Source organism: Aedes aegypti, chromosome 2 (assembly GCF_002204515.2).
Source record: "Aedes aegypti strain LVP_AGWG chromosome 2, AaegL5.0 Primary Assembly, whole genome shotgun sequence".
Lineage (NCBI taxonomy): Eukaryota > Metazoa > Arthropoda > Insecta > Diptera > Culicidae > Aedes > Aedes aegypti.
The window spans coordinates 64412571-64431865 of NC_035108.1; the positions used below are offsets into that span (position 1 = coordinate 64412571).

The 19295-nt window shown below is 37.7% G+C and overlaps 1 protein-coding gene across 3 annotated transcripts in view; it reads right to left on the bottom strand.

Annotated features, from left to right (window-relative positions):
* LOC5566358 (leucine-rich melanocyte differentiation-associated protein) overlaps positions 1-8489 on the bottom strand; it is a 30352-nt gene extending 21863 nt beyond the window's left edge. Inside the window, exon 1 of one of the 3 annotated variants that reach the window (XM_011494721.2) lies at positions 7999-8489. In XM_011494721.2, coding sequence (XP_011493023.2) covers positions 7999-8024 — 26 coding nt within the window. In that variant the 5' untranslated portion in view covers positions 8025-8489. Of the gene's footprint in view, positions 1-7784; positions 7957-7998 lie in introns of those variants that run through there. The other 2 variants (XM_011494722.2, XM_021841054.1) reach the window with 2 other exon arrangements.
* Between the last annotated feature and the right edge of the window lie 10806 nt (positions 8490-19295).

Here is a 19295-nt window from a genome sequence, read left to right on the forward strand (position 1 = left end):
GATCTTTAGTTTGTTGACGGATTTTGCGATGAACGCACGCAAAAAAAGTATCTTGCGAAATTGAGCCGGCGAGTGTGGGTTATAACATACGGATTATAGAGATTTGTCTGTATCGCGATTTACTGTGGTGTCATGTTCGGAATTGTATCAAAAGAGAGTGATAAAAATGAAATAAATCATTGTCTGATCACATTTAATCTGGCGCTCAACCTAGAAGCACGTTATCTTATTTACTTTCCAAACCCGGAATAGTTTTATCGTGAATTAACTCAAACTATTGTAAAAACTTAAAAAAATATATATCTTCCTCTAATATGTTTCATATAATAAATAATATTGTTTAATTAATAGACCATACTGTTTGCCTTTACAACCAGTGAGATTGTTTCTAACTTACTGACCTATTTCTTGATATAGATGAACAGCAAACAATCTGTATATTTGCACAGTTTTTTTTGCATCGAAGTGACCGGCCAATCTTTAAAGTTTTCACGAGAAACTGAAGATTCTTGAGAAATATTTCATCACGCAGAAACGCCTTCATGTAGCTATTTTAATGGAATTTCTTCAACAATTCTGGAAACAAAAATCTTCCTGAAAATCTTCATAATCTGTTATGAATATTGCTATGAATTTCTATGCCACATTACATAAGTATGAAATTGATCAAATTATTTTTCAGGAACTAACTAAGAACAACTTCCAAAAATTTTGTATGACAATTCTTGAGAGTGTGTGTAGTGTGCAATCCGAGTACAGATCTCGCATACTCTGAGATAACGCCCTAAAAGCCATTGGTAGCCACGTGTGTAGCTCGTTGTTTCTGAGCAAATAAAAGAATAAGCATCCAAACCAACATCACGGGTAGGTAGATAATGATCCTTTCTTCCACATAGTGTTGTTAAATAACATGAAAATCCATTCAAATGCTCAGAAACAACGAGCTACACACATGGTTACCAATGGCTTTTAGGGCGAGATCAGAAGTTATGCGAGAGATGATAAATTAATCAATGATCAGTTATTGTCAATTTAGATACACGAGATGTTAGCACTGGTTGGAAATAGCGCCCTAGTCTATGACAAAACGAAACGCTTCAACGTCATTCCGAATGAACGGTAGACTCGGGCAGAAGAGCTTTACGAATTGAAGCACGGTTCAATGCTCGCATAAGTGTGCGTGAAGTATGTGAATGGAAAGTCAGAATTAGAAAAGCTTCGCTACGACGGAGATGATTAGAGCAGGAAAGCTAGAACGGCTGTGTGTCAGAGCAGGATGGTGATAAAACTCGGATTGGGTTCAAAGAAAAATATGCTTGACACATGATTCATTCTGTTGACGATTTTATCGGCAAACGGATGTGTATGAAAAAAAGACAGTTTTGATTTCGGACGGTCTAAATTACAAGGTTTACTACATGGCGCGGTTCGGTAAGGATTTGTTGATAACATAGCTGTCCAAGTGTAACTGAGTTTAACAGTGTTTAATATAGTAAAAACAAGGCAATTTTGAATGAGGATGGAATGTAAATAAAATCAGAAAAGTTGTGATTTGTAAAACGCATATGAATTGGAATCATTGCTTCAAAGGCAGAACGAGTGGGTATCTGCTCCAGAATTGGATACAAATTAAGCAAGAAAAAGCTGTTATTACAGTAATTAATGCAGGACGACTGGGTTCCTTGCTAAAAAAGCAGAACGAGTGGGTATCTGCTTCTGAGAAATGATTGAAATGGAATTTGCAGGACGACTGGGTTCCTTGCCTCAAACGCAGAACGTGTGGGTATCTGCGGTGATTTTTTAACAAATATACTATGCACAGAATATGAGCAGAGCAAATAGAGGAAGATTTTGATAACGTTAGACAATTGGAAGCTGGCCACATCCAATGTTGTCTACAAAAACCTTATATTGTACCAGTGTTGATGTTTTTTAAGTACCAAGAGTTGAAGTTTTTGTGAGTAATAACATAAGTTCATCAAATAATGGAGATCAATTTAATGTCTTCACAGACAAATGGATGCTGACCATTATTACCTGGTAAATGTTTTGAATGGTGTTATAAATGAAATAAAAATCATATATTCATTTTTCATAAATCTATTCATTTGTTATTTTAAATGTCAGTTTTATATGAACAATATAATGAAATTCTAACTACAGAAATATTCCTCGACCAGAGATCGTTGAACTCTGACTACAATCAACATTATTCAGATTTGCTATAACGCTCAAAATGATATTTTGCAATAACAGAGCGAATTTCTTTTCTACCTTGAAGTGCTGTCAGTTAACATACAAACAGAAACTAATAAACTTCAAGTATTGTCTCTTCAAATACTTCTGAACAGTAAATGATTTTTACATATAACTGGACAACATCCGCAACTGTGAAAGATTTTTTTAAGAAATTTTGGTTGGTGGATTATTTCTTTGATATCAAATAGCACATGGTGAAACATTGTTATAGATTATGTCAAAAGTTAGCAAGAACGAGAGTAATTTTAATTTAGCAATTCATGTTCCCTAATTGTGCATAATTTGGTTGTAACGAAAAGGGAAAAAGAGTTTTTTTTTATTATTAATAAGTGTATGGTGGATTTTGTTTAAAGAAAGTTTACTAATGTTATTGGATTAAATGGAAACGTGCTGAAGTGTAAAGAACAGAAATCTCAAGAAACTGTTGACGTAGTAGATCTCATATTTTATGCGAAATATCTCAAAAAAAGCATGTTTTGCTGATTGATGTGCTTATCTTATGATCACGTGAGAAATTTGTTTCAGTTTGAGTGTGCGGAACTGGTTTGCATGTAACATTGAACGATTAACACAAGGAAACAAATTATTTCACAAACAAATCCGAAACTTAATACTAACTGGCTACTTTGAAATTCTATGAACTAGAAAGCTAATCAAATGGAGCTTCAAAATTATGATGTTTTGGTAAAATAAGGGCAGAGAAAGAGTTTTTGTGTTTCGAAAGATACAACTCGTATTATGTCGAAAAATAGTTTAACTGTAAGGTGGTAAAAAATGAATATAATATAGTAGCTAACAAATTTTACTCCCCTATACGATTTACTAAAAGATTTTTTTACGATTAAAATTATATAAATTCTTTTAGATGTAAATTCGGAGATTTCATGGAAAGACTTAAAATTGACAAAAATACCATGGAAAGAGTAGAGAAGGGGACGAATGTAGTGTGCAATCCGAGTACAGATGATAAATTAATCAATGATCAGTTATTGTCAATTTAAATACACGAGATGTTAGCACTGGTTGGAAATAGCGCCCTAGTCTATGACAAAACGAAACGCTTCAACGTCATTCCGAATGAACGGTAGACTCGGGCAGAAGAGCTTTACGAATTGAAGCACGGTTCAATGCTCGCATAAGTGTGCGTGAAGTATGTGAATGGAAAGTCAGAATTAGAAAAGCTTCGCTACGACGGAGATGATTAGAGCAGGAAAGCTAGAACGGCTGTGTGTCAGAGCAGGATGGTGATAAAACTCGGATTGGGTTCAAAGAAAAATATGCTTGACACATGATTCATTCTGTTGACGATTTTATCGGCAAACGGATGTGTATGAAAAAAAGACAGTTTTGATTTCGGACGGTCTAAATTACAAGGTTTACTACAGTGTGCTGTGAGAGTTCTATATAAATTGCTCTGAAAATCGTCAAAATATTCAATAATTCTTTATTAATACCAAAAGCGATCGCACGTTCAAAAATCGCTTGCACCATTAAACTCGTGCTATGTATAACACGATGCGACTGGTCTTAGTTTAATCGATTACTTCTTTCAGAGATTTTTCAAGATTCTCTTGATAATTCCACATGGATGTTCCAAAAACTTTTCAAGAATTACTTCAAGGAATGCTCGCGGGAATAGTGCTAAAAGGATATGTCATATAGAATTGTCCCATTAGTTTTTCTAATGGTTGGTGAAGTTTTTGTCATTATTCTTACAGTGAGTTTACCATGATTTTCTCTAATAAGATATTCTCAAGAATTCATCAAACGAGCCAAACCTATTGGGGGTCATGCACAAACCATGTCACACTTCATTAGGCAAGACAAAACCATCGAAACCCTTATCGTGTCTTCCATTCTCTATAAGAATGAGTGCGACCTTGATCCAGTTTGTATGTAAATCGAACAGATGATAAATAATTGATTTCATTTCTTAAGCTTTCTGCGAATCTTTGTTTTTTTATGAATCTTTCGATTGTCCTACCCAGGTATTTTTGCGCGTAGTATGTACATGTCCTATCTGTCCAACCCACTTCCCGCGCCACTGGAAATGACAGTTTGTCACTGTTCCAATTATGAGATTGACGCCACTCTTATTCAGAGTGTCTTATTTCTCATGTATACCTGAATGAGCTAGTGTGCCATGCGATATTTCATATCGCAGCTCGCAGATTATGTGAGACACGAGATGCGGATACGTACAAAATATATCTTAGTGAGCGAGTCTCACGAGACATCTCGTGAGGCTCGTCACATGCGCTTACTAGGAATACTTTTATGCAGTTATGTTTGCCTACTACAATATCCCCAAGGAAGCATACGACTTCGGTCTATGCCTATGCTTCTTCGGTGGCCAGCCAAAGTTTTTCAATTCAAATTCTAGAATGTCAACCGCGTTGAACCACGTCAGTTCTTTGAAAGTGCCTACGGCAGATTGATCCATAGTTTAATCCCTTTTCCTTGCTTCTGAAAGCTTTGCCTGCGAGGCTCAAATGCACTGTCACATTGAGATTTTCTCATGAGACGGCGCATGAGCCAGTGCAGATGTGATCGTTTGAGCTAGTACATTGCTACATGAGATCTAAAAAAATGTGTCTCACCATAGCACGTGCTCAAGCGCGCGATTATTTTTGTGCGCTCATGGCAAGCTGATCTCAAGCTCTTGATATAAAGCGCGTATACATGATGTCTGCTCTTATTCTAATCTAGGGATGTTCCGATACTTCCGATATATCGGAATTTTGATATTTTGCTTTCGATATTCGATATTTTGGTATCGATATTTTCTATTCAATATATCGGTGATATCGATATTTCCTTCCGATATATCGTAAACCAATATATAGAAAACAATTGTAGCGTTTTAGCATTAGCACTAGCAAAAACGTTAAGCATTTGAAGGTGGTACAGCCCTAGGCCGCTATATGAGGGTTGCCTCCTTCTTTTCAGTTATCATAGACAAATATTTGAGATAAATCTGTCTCTTAGAAGAATTTGACGCATCCTTCAGCAGTCGGGAATTATCTTCGCGGTCTTAGCCATGTTCTTGCGAAAGCCGAGGGATAGGAAATGATAATTGACCGGATACTCATTTACACCCAGCAGAAAAATCGCTGGAATGTTTCTCAAAATCTGCGTACATAAAAATTATTAAACGATCTGACATTCTCTGAAAGCTTGCATGAAAGTTGCAGAGAACTCTACATGCTCTAAGTGAAAAAAATGTAGGGTTTTCTCTAAATATCATGTATTTCTTGTTTAAATATAAGATATAAATTAGATTTGGAGAAACCCCAAAGCAGCTTCCTTTCGAATTGTACTAGAATGTACGTTAACAGAATATATTTATGTAAATGTCAGTCAAAACAGCAATAATTTTGAGCAATCAAAGTTTTTTTTGTCGAATTTAAGGAAACTAAATGGCAGGTCACTAAGTGGTATGGGAATCTTGCTCCATTCAAATATATCATATGATATTCCGATATATCGATATTTTGAATCAATATATCGGTGGTATCGATACCTTGTTTCGATAACCGTATCGAATTTAATATCGATACTTCGCAGTATCGGAACGTCCCTATTCAAATCCACTCTGCTAAGACCAACTCAAATAAATTTATTTGCCGAATTCACGCGTAGGGTAAGTGTTCCCTTAGTTATTGGTGTTCCTATAGTTGCGGTAGTGCCGTTTTCACTGATTTTATTACATTAGCCACAGAACCGACACTGCCAATCGACGTATTGGCTTGTTGACACACGGAATAGTTGAAAAGAGCGTTCAAATTGCTTAAAAACTAATGAAATATCGCTAAAATTACTGAAATTGTTCTTGCTTGTACCAATAGTTGCGGTAAAGTGTTCCTATAATGGAGGATCCCATAGGAAAACCACGGATACCGCAACTATAGGAACACAAATTAAAAATTTACCGCAACTAAAGGAACAGGGTACCAATAATGGAGGTATTATTTTTCACTGACATGGCGTGGATTACTGCGATGAAATATTTTTTTTTCATTAAGTCAATGGTGGTTACTTCCCGTTACAACATTAACATGTACATAAATTGAGCTTCTTCAATTTAGGTGGTTACATGAAGTTCAGTAGTGCTTAGTACCTCCACTAATGGTACATCTACCCTACTTTCCAAAACATGTTATCTAACATTGAGAGGCTCTCTATTTTTACTTTTTTTTATTAAATAGAAGAGCCACATTAATTTCTTCCGTTGCGGTTTTGTAGGAAACATTAGCCAAGGACATTGTCTTTCGATCTGTGTTGAAAAACTGTCCAAAGTGTTATTTGTCATAGGTCCTTTAGTAAAGTTACGCGAGAATTATTCATTTGAATAAGATTCATTCGAGCTTGTCGGAATTTGAATCATACTGTTCGGAATATGAGACAGAATGAGCACAGTGTTGCTGAACTACAGGAACTGCATTGCATTATAGGAGTGTGTTTTTGTATATAAATATTATACCAAAGTCGTGGAAAAGACATGATGAAGGGTTAATATACCAACATTGATGATGTATTGGAATTTCTAGTGTTATTTCTAAATTGATTCAAGCTTTCAACGGAACTACTATCTTAAATTTTAGGAGAAGTACCGAACGAATTTCTGACAAACTTATTTTTTTTTTATTCGTTTGAAAACGTCTCTAACTTATCTTCCGGAGGAGTTTCGTTGAGTTTTTTTTATTTAGAGAGTAGGTAAAAGATTCCTTCTATAGTTGAAAAATATTTTAGAAAATTCACTAACAATTCATTCAACAGTCAGTCAGAAATTTCAATCCAGAGTCGTTTCCTATATTTTGCCAGATTGTCCTCCAAAATTGTTTCCCAGTGAAATTTTCACATGTTTAATTGGAAATGTCGATGAAATATTCATCTTCCAGAAAGTTACCCCAGAATCACTATCCTTTTTGACACTTTAATTTCCACATAATTTTATGTTAGTCTCTTGAACAACGAAGATCTATTTGTTGCTGTTTTTGAAGCCTGTAGTTGCTTTATCATGAGATCATAAAAAATATGACTTAAGTAACCAGTAGTGACTTTAGTGACACCATATCGACCAGGTCGAAAAAAGTGACCAAGTCATCAAGAGGTGACTCGCTACCAGTCCTGCATTTCGTGTGAAATTTTTCCCTTACAATAAGAATAAGAAGCTTTCCAGTATTTAAATCAGAACGCTATGTTCCTAATTGCGCATCATTATCTGTAAAACCAATATATTTAACTTTATGAAAACGTTAAATTTTCGAAGTTTTTCATTTTACTCAACCAAGACTGTGTTTTACTGTAGTATTGAAGGAAACAATTGAAAATGGAGATCTGATGCTTTTGTTCAAAACAAAAACTTTTGTTTAAAGACGTTAGAGAAAACGATTCTCCAAGTTGATTTTTCTTACAAAATTCTATGTGAAGAAGATGAAATAAATAGATTTTTTTTCAACCGGCTAGAATAAACTTCAAATTTCTGCTTAAACCTCGGATTGAATATCACACATTAATCACACCTCTTTCCCCAACATTCTTCAACTAGTGATGATTCCATGAAATCTGCACAGTCACAGCAATGCACTAGATAGCTATTATCCATAATAATATATGTTTGCAAAGTTTCTCCAGAAAATTATCACAGTCCGTTACTTTCACGTACTCTAAAGTAATCTTCACTTCTCCAACTGCACCCAACAATGTGCCCAACTCCCGCTCGCACTGAACACTTACTTGGCATTGTAGGCAATGGTGTGCATTGCTTTGGCGCGCCTCTTCCTATTGGCTCTGTAAACGAGCTTGTAGAGGTGAATCGAGTGATCCCTGTAGAGCGGAATTTTGGCGGCTTTTGTTTTCACTGGGGTCCCAAAAAAATTGTTGAGAGCTTTCCTTTCCCGAACAGGAGTCGGAGCTTACTTTCCAAAGCCAATCACGCTTCAAAGGCTCAAGACGTGTCCAGAAAGATCGGCTCGAATTCCACCGGCAGAACAATGAGCATCACTTTCCCAAACGAGTAGCACAAACACTGACCGGCTTTTGATGAACTTTCCGACACAAAATTGCGCTTTTCGCAGGAAGAAATTGCGCGCTCTCAATCGCCAAACTGTACTGTGCACTCACTTCCAAGAGAGATTGAGTGAAACTTAGAATATCGTCCCAACTAGTCTAACTGAAACGATCGACTGTATCCTCCCGTAGGTACGGAGATTCTGAACGACGTGACCGCAAGCAACGTTCTCTTCTACCTCGAGCAGTTGCACAGAAACTCTCGTATGGGAGGGGAAGGACGAAGAAACAACGCGCGCCGATAGATAGATTCCAGAACAACCGGCGAGCTATCAACTTTGTAACTGATAGTGCGCAAATGGCGTCTCTGTAGGCCCGCAGAAACCTCAGCACAGCTCGAGGACGGATGGGGAGTAAAAATATTAAAAGCAAAATCGTTGAAAGTAAAAAAAAAACAATCGATTGTTTTCATTACGGCATGTTACGCTACAAACCGGGTGGAAATCAATACGGATTTAGCAGTGGCGGTCGAATTAGGAAGAACAATTTGTGATAGAGTTTCAAGTGGCATGGTCGCCCTGTATAACATGCAGGGGGTGGTTTATCGTAAAGTGACCAGACGTCCCGCGCTGAAAAGTGTCCCGTAATTAACTCGTGGAAATGTCCCTCATTTCTAGTAAAGTTATTATTTATGCCTATTTTATTATCTTTATCTTTTATACTGATTTTATTGAATTAGCTATAGAACCGTCACTGCCAATCGACGAATGTTGATACACGAAATAGTTTGAAAACATAATTTAAATTGCTTTAAAACTAATGAAACACGACCAAAATTGCTAGAGCTTGTCTCTCTTGTACCAACAGTTGCGGTAAAGGGTTCCTATAATGGAGGGTTCCATTAGAATATCACAACTAAAGGAACAGTGTACCAATATTGGAAGTATTATTTTCCATGCTACTGTGATGAAATTATTTTTCTCGTTACTGCCTTTAACATCAAAAATGTGTACCGTTTTGTCTCAAATTCCAGAAATGACTCATATTTCAAACACTTTACTTTTAATAGCGGTTTTTTCAAGAAAACCACTCAAATTTATTCACAGGATTCTTCTATAATGTATGTCCGGGTATGGTAGTCTAATGGCAACTGCTTCTGCCCAGACAACCAGAAGTCGCACAAGATTTCACGCAATAACTCGTTTATTCATACAAATTACATCATACCTGCAAAACATGGTGCTTGAACTCGTCTGATTGCTGAGTTTTCTCGCATAAAATGCTATTTTCTGAGTTCATTTGTACATTTTGTATCGTCCCGTACACTCGTACAAAGTAAGTCGAATCAATCCGTCAGCTGTCAAATCAACATTTTGTTATCATACGTTTAGACGCATAAGATCACAGACTTGTGCGGATAAAAAATTATGCACTCGCATTGTATGCCAATTTTTATTACAAAATATATGCACGTATATCGCCTCCACTTTTATACGTAGAAGGCCTTTTCGCGACGCCTCTTACGTGGAATTTTGCACATGCAAACCTCGCATAACGCAAAAGGTGATTTGGTTGAACGAAAATGTTGATTACATGGGCGCTTTATGAGCAGAAGGTCATGAGTTCAATCTCAGGCCCGTCCTATGGTTCATCGTAATTTGTAGTTGAATGATTCACTTGCTGCTATCTTCTACCCTTAAGCTATCACACCTAATGTATTCGTTGATAGCAATCGCTTGAACCAGAGATGGACAAGAAACCGTTTCTCTACGCTTCCATTCTTCCATTCCAAAGGCGTACTTTTCCTTACCAAAAGCAAGCTTCTCTCCATAAAATTACCTTATCCCTATTCTTTCTTAACTTGCCATCTCAATTTGTAAAATAAAATAATTATTTTATGAAATTCCGTGAAATTCACACATGTAATAGTAGTTTACGCTAAAAGTGGTACAATGCACGAGTTGAACATATATCCAACGGTGCTTGCCGAATATGATAATTACGGCTAGTGCTGTTAACATCGAGTTCTGTAATGAGCTGCATATAACATTTTTTTGCAATTTCTCAAAAGACTACATGAGGATATAAAAAATTCACCATTATTTGGAAATTTTTAAAAATCGCCGTTATTATGGAACTACATAACTCAGTGAAGGAAAGCAGGCCATTTCACGACAGGTTAACTTGATGAAAACTAGCCTGTTAAGATGAGAAATAGCAAAAAAGAATACTTTCACTTTAAACATGCATTTCTTTTTTAATTATGGGAACTCGACAAAGCCGGGAAATTTTGGTTTTACCGCTTAGGTCACCCAAAAATAAAAAATAAAGAATTTTACCGAAAGGAATGTTAGGGTGTAATTATTGTTGCTGCTAGAGACCAAGAATACCTCTGTATCTTGACTATCACCACGGGAAAGGTGTCACCTTTGTTCGGTGATGCGGTCCATAGTTAAAGAGGAAAAATACCACTTTTAGTTGAAACTATTTTTGCATTTTGTCTCACGGTGGAAAGATATTTCAAGATAGAAAATAATAAATATACGTCGACATCTCAAATGTTCGCATTTTTGTATGGGCCAAACTATAAATGTGTAATCATAAGCATGAAACTAGCTCACCAGTTGGTAATCCATCCTCGACTGAACACGAACATCTTTTCACACTCGCACAACGTGAACTGCACACGCTGGACCTTGATTCCATCACTCGATCCACAGGAACATGGAACAGAATCAAGGGACCACACACTACTCCACTGCCCAGCAAATCGCGCGCAAACGGAGAAAAAAGGAAACTGACGACACGAGAAAAAAATCAAGAACACTTTTGCTTGGGCTTCCCCAAAGAACTCGCTCATTCCATATTGTCCCTATACATGGCATTAAGTTCCCTTAGTGAAATCAATTAAAATTAATATTTAAGTGAATCATACGGAAAAAAGTCTTTTGGAGAAAAAATACCTTTGATATTTAAATAATTTGAATAAATTTCTCTAAGAAGCCTGCTCCGGATTATCCTCCCAAGATTCTGTGATAATCTTACTGAGAATCCTATAAAAAAGGCGCATGATTCCATCAGTCCATTATTGTCCTTTGAAATCCCGGTTTTTTATGGAAAACTATCTCACAATTCTGTCTGAACCTTATTGAGATTTGGGATTGTTCATATATTTCATTACGCTAAAAAATGGCTATTTTGGACACCCACTCACCCTCTCGTGACGCTTTTTGTATTGATAGTCTACTATTTTTGTAAGAGCCGTAACAACATTCGGATACCCGGAAGCATTATGAAATTTATGAATGGGCCGTTTATGTATTAATCATACTCTAAATTATGTAATAATTATGTCCAAAATCTGTCCATAGATTGCACGGACTTTGTAATTGATTATTATACGCCCCTCATGAAATAAGTTAATTTAATAGAATCATTAAAACAGTAGTAATAGTCATTTCATCAGGCTGTGAAAGGGTGTGAAACGTCAAACGTTCACATCCAAGAGGCTGTGTAGATGCGCAACAAGTTGTTGTTTTACAGCTTACTGCTGTATGTTCGCTGTATAACTGACGACAAAGCACTTCCTTATTATATATTGAGCAGCATAACAAATCGTATTGTATAGAAGCAGCCGGATTAATAAAGGTGACTATTATTCCACATCATTAGGTTGCTATCTTTTACGATGTTGAGTTACAGCTTAGTGAAAGCAGCAAAAGCGATAACTGACGAAATTTATTTAGCTAGGATTTGTAGCTGCAAAACGTTTGCGTTACAGTTGTATTAACGCTGATCGTTTTATTTTTAACAGCTTTCATTTTACAGCACGAAGCAAATAATCTTGCCTTATAGCGCAAAAATTGTTAGTTGGGTTGTTTCGACTTTTCGTAGCTTCGAGACTGCCCACAAATTCATAACTGTCACATATGAAAAAAGTAGGCATGGAAAAATAATGCTCAAAGCTTTAAGTTTGCTTTTTCATACAAATGTTCATAATTTTCTAGTACATTTCTGTATTCTATATTCATTATGCACATCCGCACAGATCAGCATAAAATATAAGTTTGAATATAATTCAAGTTTTCCAGTTGCTAGTTGGACTCAAAGTTCAGATAGGGTAACGGTCGTATTTTGGACCCCCTAAGGAAGTGATTTTAGTTTTTTGTCCCAATTAATTAATTGCACAGCGTAACCAAGTCCAAGAACATGCCAAAATGTAGAGAAAAACTTGCTCTATGCGATAAAGATGCCCATACCGTCATGTAGGATCCAAAAAACGTCGAAAATAATTGAATAGACCATTTCCGTCAGATCTAACCCCCAGTTTTTGTATTTTTCTTCGAAAGATAATCATTTTTAATGAATATTAACGCTTTCAGATTTTGTTTATATGCACTCCCGATTTCCTTACAATTTTTTGAAAACATGGATACTCACCACATTTTGAAAAATAATTCGAGATGCGGCACAGTTTGTTCAACCCTATGGGTATCAGCGTGGTGATTTTTCAACAGTTTTTCGATTCCACCCCTGCATTGGGATGCTTGTTTACATTTGCAAACGTCAAATCAGGTGCGCGCTCAAACTAACCGTGATCCTGGTCAGGGCGCCCCAAACAGGAGCGCCGCCGAAACTACGCATACAAACGTTTTTAAACCAGGTTGGAACTGGCGCAACCCGTTCTGAATCACAGTTCCAACTCCAACCCGATTCAAGTCTTCCTTTAGGAAAATTTATTTTCCTCCACAGATACAAAATTCAAAACCATCCCCTAACAACAAATCTCTCATCCACCCACCAGTTACGGTACCGCTAGTGCTATTAGAGCCTATTTTTTACTATTCATGCCGACAAATACCTTAATCTATCTGTTGGCTGTTGATCCGGAAGATTTCCGCCTTGATGCAGCAACAGCCGCGCAAGGAAATTTTGAGCGGATGTTGCTGCCTCTAGGCGGGAATCTTCCGGCATATTCAATCCCTTCAATCCTCGTCGGCACAAAGCAGAGAGATCAGGCATCTGTCGACTACAATCCTTGCGTTACAGAACCGTGTAGTGTTCGCCGGGTGCGGTCATAACCGGCCAAAGCGGTGAAGGTGGTTTCCGCGGTGATTACGGAGACTTCAGGAGCCGTGAAGGAAGGAGGGAGCGAAACCGCAACGGAGCCCATTATGATGAATGAAAACATAAACAAAAATCATCTGGTCATGCCAGCTGATCGTAAATTCACCACAACGTGGTGGCAATACCATAGGGGAAAAAGGGGTCTGCATTTTTTCGAGGTGAAACAAATTGTAGGGTACCGAGGGGTGCACTAACGTGCCGCAAGTTTTTCATTGTTTTCTTACGGTTAAAGGCTCCAAAACATATCGGTTCCTTAGGAAAGTTTGTTCAGTAAAATGACAGAAAGCATATAAGCCAATAAAATTTTTTCACGGAAATGGTCTATTGTGATACACTGTTTTTCATTATTTTAGACATACCAATACACTTTGGGCCCCCAAAGTATATATTTTGGACACTCGGCATTTTTTATCGTTTGGCGACAATGTCCACGACAATGGTTGAATAATATCCCAAGTAACCATGGAGCATTATATAATTGCATATATAATGCAACTGCATTGCCGTAAGCCTACCATTAAAGTAGTTTAAAAGTGGAAAAGGGCACTTTTACAGTTAAATTAATGCAAAAAGGACGATAAAGCAATGAAGCAACTTATAAAGTAATATTAATGCAACAGTACATGAGCATGAGCATGAGCATGATTGACCGCCTGCAGTTGCTACTCCGTTATTGCAAGAACAGCTGTACTCACACAGGGAACCAACAGACACTCCTCGCGATCAGTAGCATCCTCAATGTGTAAGTACTGGTGCTCTCATTATTATAACAAACAATACCAGCGCCGGCTGCGTCCCAATGCAGGTCAATTTGGGAATGGGAGGGAAATGTTGACGTGTTACTTGCTTTACAGAAGCCGAGGAGTCCTCTGCACTTCCACAAGAAAACACTGGGAGTTTGGATATGGGAAAGGATTCGTTTTGGTAAACGATAAATATATAATTCGAAATGAATACGTGAGCATATACACGAATGACCGACACTGATAGTGCGGTTACTACGCAAACCGGACACGATATTGATTTCGTTGCTCGCTCGACAGGAGCATACAACAGGTTCAACGTATCAAACTTTACTGACGCGTTATTTTTGTTTTACTCCGGCACACTTCGATTTTTCTTCCGCGAAATGCAAAACGTACCCAATGGATCCGGATTCCGTCGCTCGCCCACGGATCCAACACTACACTTAAACAAGCGTTGCAGTAATGAGAACCATGAACGTATTTTTAAATTTACTATTCCAACCACGATTGAGCTATCATGAACGCTTTTTATTTGCGTTTTGTTCCCTCTCAATCCAACCACGTCGATAGCCGAGCGGCTAGCGTACGCGCTTGGCAATCGCCAGATCCTCGGTTCGATTCTGGTCTGCTGCAAGTTTTTAACTATGATATAGTAATTTTTACTATACAAATGGTGTCATGGTAAAATTGAATGCACAAAATATTCTAAATAAATGCGAATTTAGTCTGCACAAATCAAGTGGCGTTGTGTATTTAATTTAACCCTCTGATATAGTATTTTCAACCGCAACGCTGTTCTCAGTGTACTGACGTGTTTGTTTTTCTTTTTTTGACGTAGGACTACGTCTTTGTTTTCTATATTGGGGTGCACTTTGAAAGTACGGAAAATGAGACATGTAACGAAATTAGGGGTGATTTTGAACGTTAATAACTCAGTTGTTTATGAACCAATTATAACGATTTTAGTATCATTCGATCAGAAATGTATCTACGCATCGTAAGTAATATATCCGATAAGTGAATTTTGTTGTTTAACTATTAAAAATTTGATAAATGTTGACCCCTTTCTTATCCAACCAATCACGTTCGAGCATTTTTCGACGGTATCGCTTCCCACTATAAAAGCAAGCGTGTCCCTGCTTCTTCTCTCAGTCTTCTTTTTGTGGTCGGACTGTGAACACGATCGGGCGAGTCATTCTCGCTTTGCTTTTGCAGCCGCGTCACAGTCCAATTTGTGTCGTCGGAAGAGGAAGACGCAAGATTGATTAGCAGCGGCGATGACGATGGCTTGGGCGCTTCTCCGAGCGGCGAACTACTGCCGCTCGGAGAAGCGTCCAAGCCATCGCCATCACCGCCGCAAATTTCTCCGCGCTCCCAGATTTCGACTCGAGATCGGTGGTCAAGAAGCAAGCCCGTTAGGAACCAGAAAACCAGAAGCCCCCAGAGTTGCTGATCCGAGGAGATGCTGCCAATCGAACGTCGGACTGGTGAAATCGCTCAACATTTCAAGAGTGAGCATCGTTTCCGGATTTCGACTTGTTCCAGGGAATCCACAACCCGTTGCTGTTGTGCGCCATCCACGTCACGAAGCATTCAGCTGGTTTGTCGTATAAGCAAATTCCCCGTTTTACCATGGCAATCAACTGATAACATCCCGTAGTTCTATTTATCTGTGACCGTATCGAGGCTAAGAAAGCCATCGGCCCTTGTCAGGGCCATCAAATTTGTGGAAAAGAGTTGAAGGAATAATATTTCCGACCTTATTACATCTTATATTCCTCAATTAATCTCGCAGATTAGTACAAAATTTTATTTGTTATGAATAATTGATGGCAGGACAATTTGAGACTATTCGTGGACGCTGCTGCAGTGCCGTCGGGGTGAGTGCTCAACATTTCACAACGATTGTAAACTAAAGTGGAATTTCTGACAGTGTCTTTGATTTGCCATATTTTATGAGAACACTTCGATTACGAAAATGATCACATGTAACAAAATTGCGACATGTTTAGAATGCTTTTGAAAAGAAATTCCCATTGAATAATTTTCATAATTTTGGCACCCATGGATCAGAAATTTACCTTCATATTAACGAAAACTATTGATTATCAATAGCGAACTATTGAATATTTAGTAAATGCCAACCCTTTCATTCATGTTCGATCAATTTTCATGCATTATCATTTTCCGCAATTTTCAAGTAATTCTTAGCCCAACACATTATTGGCACATACCCATTTTCCAGATTGGTCGACTAGAAGAGAAGAGCACGAATGGAAGGAGCATAATCTGCTATTCTAAGGGTATATAGCATGCTTCCTTCGTTAGATTCGGTTTCATTCCATTTCTACTTCCGAGCTGGCAAGAGCTCCTCCGATCCTGTGCAGCGACATCCGCACCTGCTGACCTTACCAAATACCAGAAGCCCCCAGAGTTGCTGATCCAAAGAGAAAAAAGCAGCGAATCAAGCGTCAGACTTATGAAATTGCTCAAGATTTCAAGAGTGAGCATCGTTTCCAGATTTCGCCTTGTGCCCGGTGATCCACTACCCGTTGCTGTTGTGTGCCATCCACGGACCATGGCAATCAACTGATAACATCCCGTAGTGCTATTTATCTGTGACCGCATCGAGGCTAAGAAAGCCATCAGCCCTTGTCAGGGCCATCAAATTTGTGGAAAAGAGTTGAAAGAATAATATTTCCGACCTTATTACATCTTATATTCCTCAATCAATCTCACAGCAGTTTCGTACAAAATTTAATTTGTCATGAATAATTGATGGCACGACAATTTGAGACTATTCGTGAACGCTGCTGCTGTGCCGTCGGGGTGAGTGCTCAACATTTCACAACGATTGTAAACTAGAGTGGCATTTCCAACAGTGTCTTTGATTTGCCATATTTTATGGGAGCATTTCGATTATGAAAATTATCACATGTAACAAAATTGCGACATATTTAGAATGGTTTTCAAGAGAAATTCTGATTGGACAATTTTCATCATTTTGGCACCCATTAATCAGAAACTCACCTTCATACTAAAGAAAACTATTGAATATCAATAGCTAACTAGAGAATATTTAGTAAATGTCAAGCATACCAACTATTCATGCTTGATCAATTTCTCACGCATTATCATTTTTCGCAATTTTCAAGTAATTCTAAGCCCAACACATTATTAGCACATACCCATTTTCCAGATTGGTCGACTAGAAGAGAAGAGCACGAATGGGAAGAGCATCATCTGCTAATCTAAGTGTTTAAAACATGCTTCCTTCGCCGGATTCAGTTTCATTCCATTTTCGCTTTCGAGCTGTCAAGAGCTCCTCCGAACCTGCCTAGCGAGGAGCACCTCGTAGCCAGGAGCCTGCTGAGCTGTTGATCAGCATCTGGTTTATGAGATTTTGGCTCGTGATAAACTCATCTGTGGTGCAGTCAAGAATCAAGCCTGTTAGGCATCATTACTACTATTATTAGACAAATCGAACGTCCGGCTTGTGGTATCGCTCAAGATTTCAAACTTAAGCTACGTTTTCAGATTTCGACTTCAGCCGTGTGATCTAATACCTATTGCTGATGTGTGCCATCCACACCACGAAACATTCAACTGGTTCGTCATATAAGCAGAGAACTTATACAAATTTCTACACTTGCGTTGGGGATTCTTCGTTTAACCATGGCAATCAACTGATAACATCATGTAGTACGATTCATCTATGACAGCATCCGAGCTAACAAAGCCTTTGGCTCTTATCAGGGCCACCAAATGTGTGTAAGAGAGTTAACAGAGTAATATTTCCGACTTTATTTATCACATTGCCAAGCAATGAATAATAATTCTCTCAAACTATAAGATCAACAAAGCGATGACTGAAGCTTTCATTATAATCCTCGAATAACTTCCTATATACACATTGCTGTTAAATATTCTTTAATAAGAATTACTTAGATTTTGCTTCAGCATGCTGAACAAGCCTCAATCACTACTGTTCTTTCCAATGCTACCATATATTTCATAGGAAGTTACTAATATAATTTCAAAATGATCATACAACCTGAAGTGAAATTTCACATTTTCATAGATAAATATGACGAATTCATCGGATAAAGGTAATGTATATTTGGGACATGATTAAACGTACACTTGGCTGCAAATCGTTATATGCATAAATATTTACGAAAGCTTCGAGCACTGAAAACAATATGAAGTCAAAACGAGCAACAAGAACGACATCAAATTCAGTTAAATTAGCCATCGTGGTCCTACGTCACCAGTTCGTACAACCCCATAGGGATGTACCCTTATACTTTTTTTTCACCGGCACACTTCAATTTTTCTTCCGCGAAACGCAAACCGGAGACAATGAATCCGGATTCCGTCGCTCCCCCACAAGGAGCATGCAACAGATTTAACGGATCCAACACTACTCCGTAATATTAATGCAGCAGTACAATTTATAAAGTGATGTTAGTGCATTGATACATTTGTAATGTAGGGTTAATGCTTTATTGCTTGACAGCTCTTGAAATTTGTTGAATAAAAGCAATGTTGCATCAATGGTCTTGATATGCAGTAGAATACGTGCAATGTTATAATGCTTGTGGTTGTGGTTGGGATGCTTGCCCATAGTCTAATCATTTGATTGACAATGGAAAACCGAAGAAATTCTACGCTTTTAGTTCAGAAATACGAAACAAGTTTTTGTTTACAGTTGGAAAAATTCTGACGGTTGCATGGATTAACCAATTAAGATAATTTAATTTCAAATAAAATAAACACATTTTCTATGTACAAATGATGTAAGTGCGGAATAGTCCTATCTTTCCAGATGGCATGCAAATGGAGTTGGTCTTTCGATTTAATCTGGGAAATTTGCAGGAAAATGGCCCAGGGGGTCCAAAATATATTAGTTACCCTAGACACTGTTATACCTTTATTTTGCAATATGGGACTACACCAACTTCATATTTTTCCACAACATTTTCAAACAAAGTATGTTAATTTTTATATGCATAGTAAAGCATAACCTAAAACATGAATGTTGCAACGAAAAAAGGTGTTGATTCGAAAATCAATATGGGCTATGAAATTTTGTACCGCTTTGAAGCGAAACTTATCTGATAACTTTAGCTTAAGGGGAAACGGAAATAC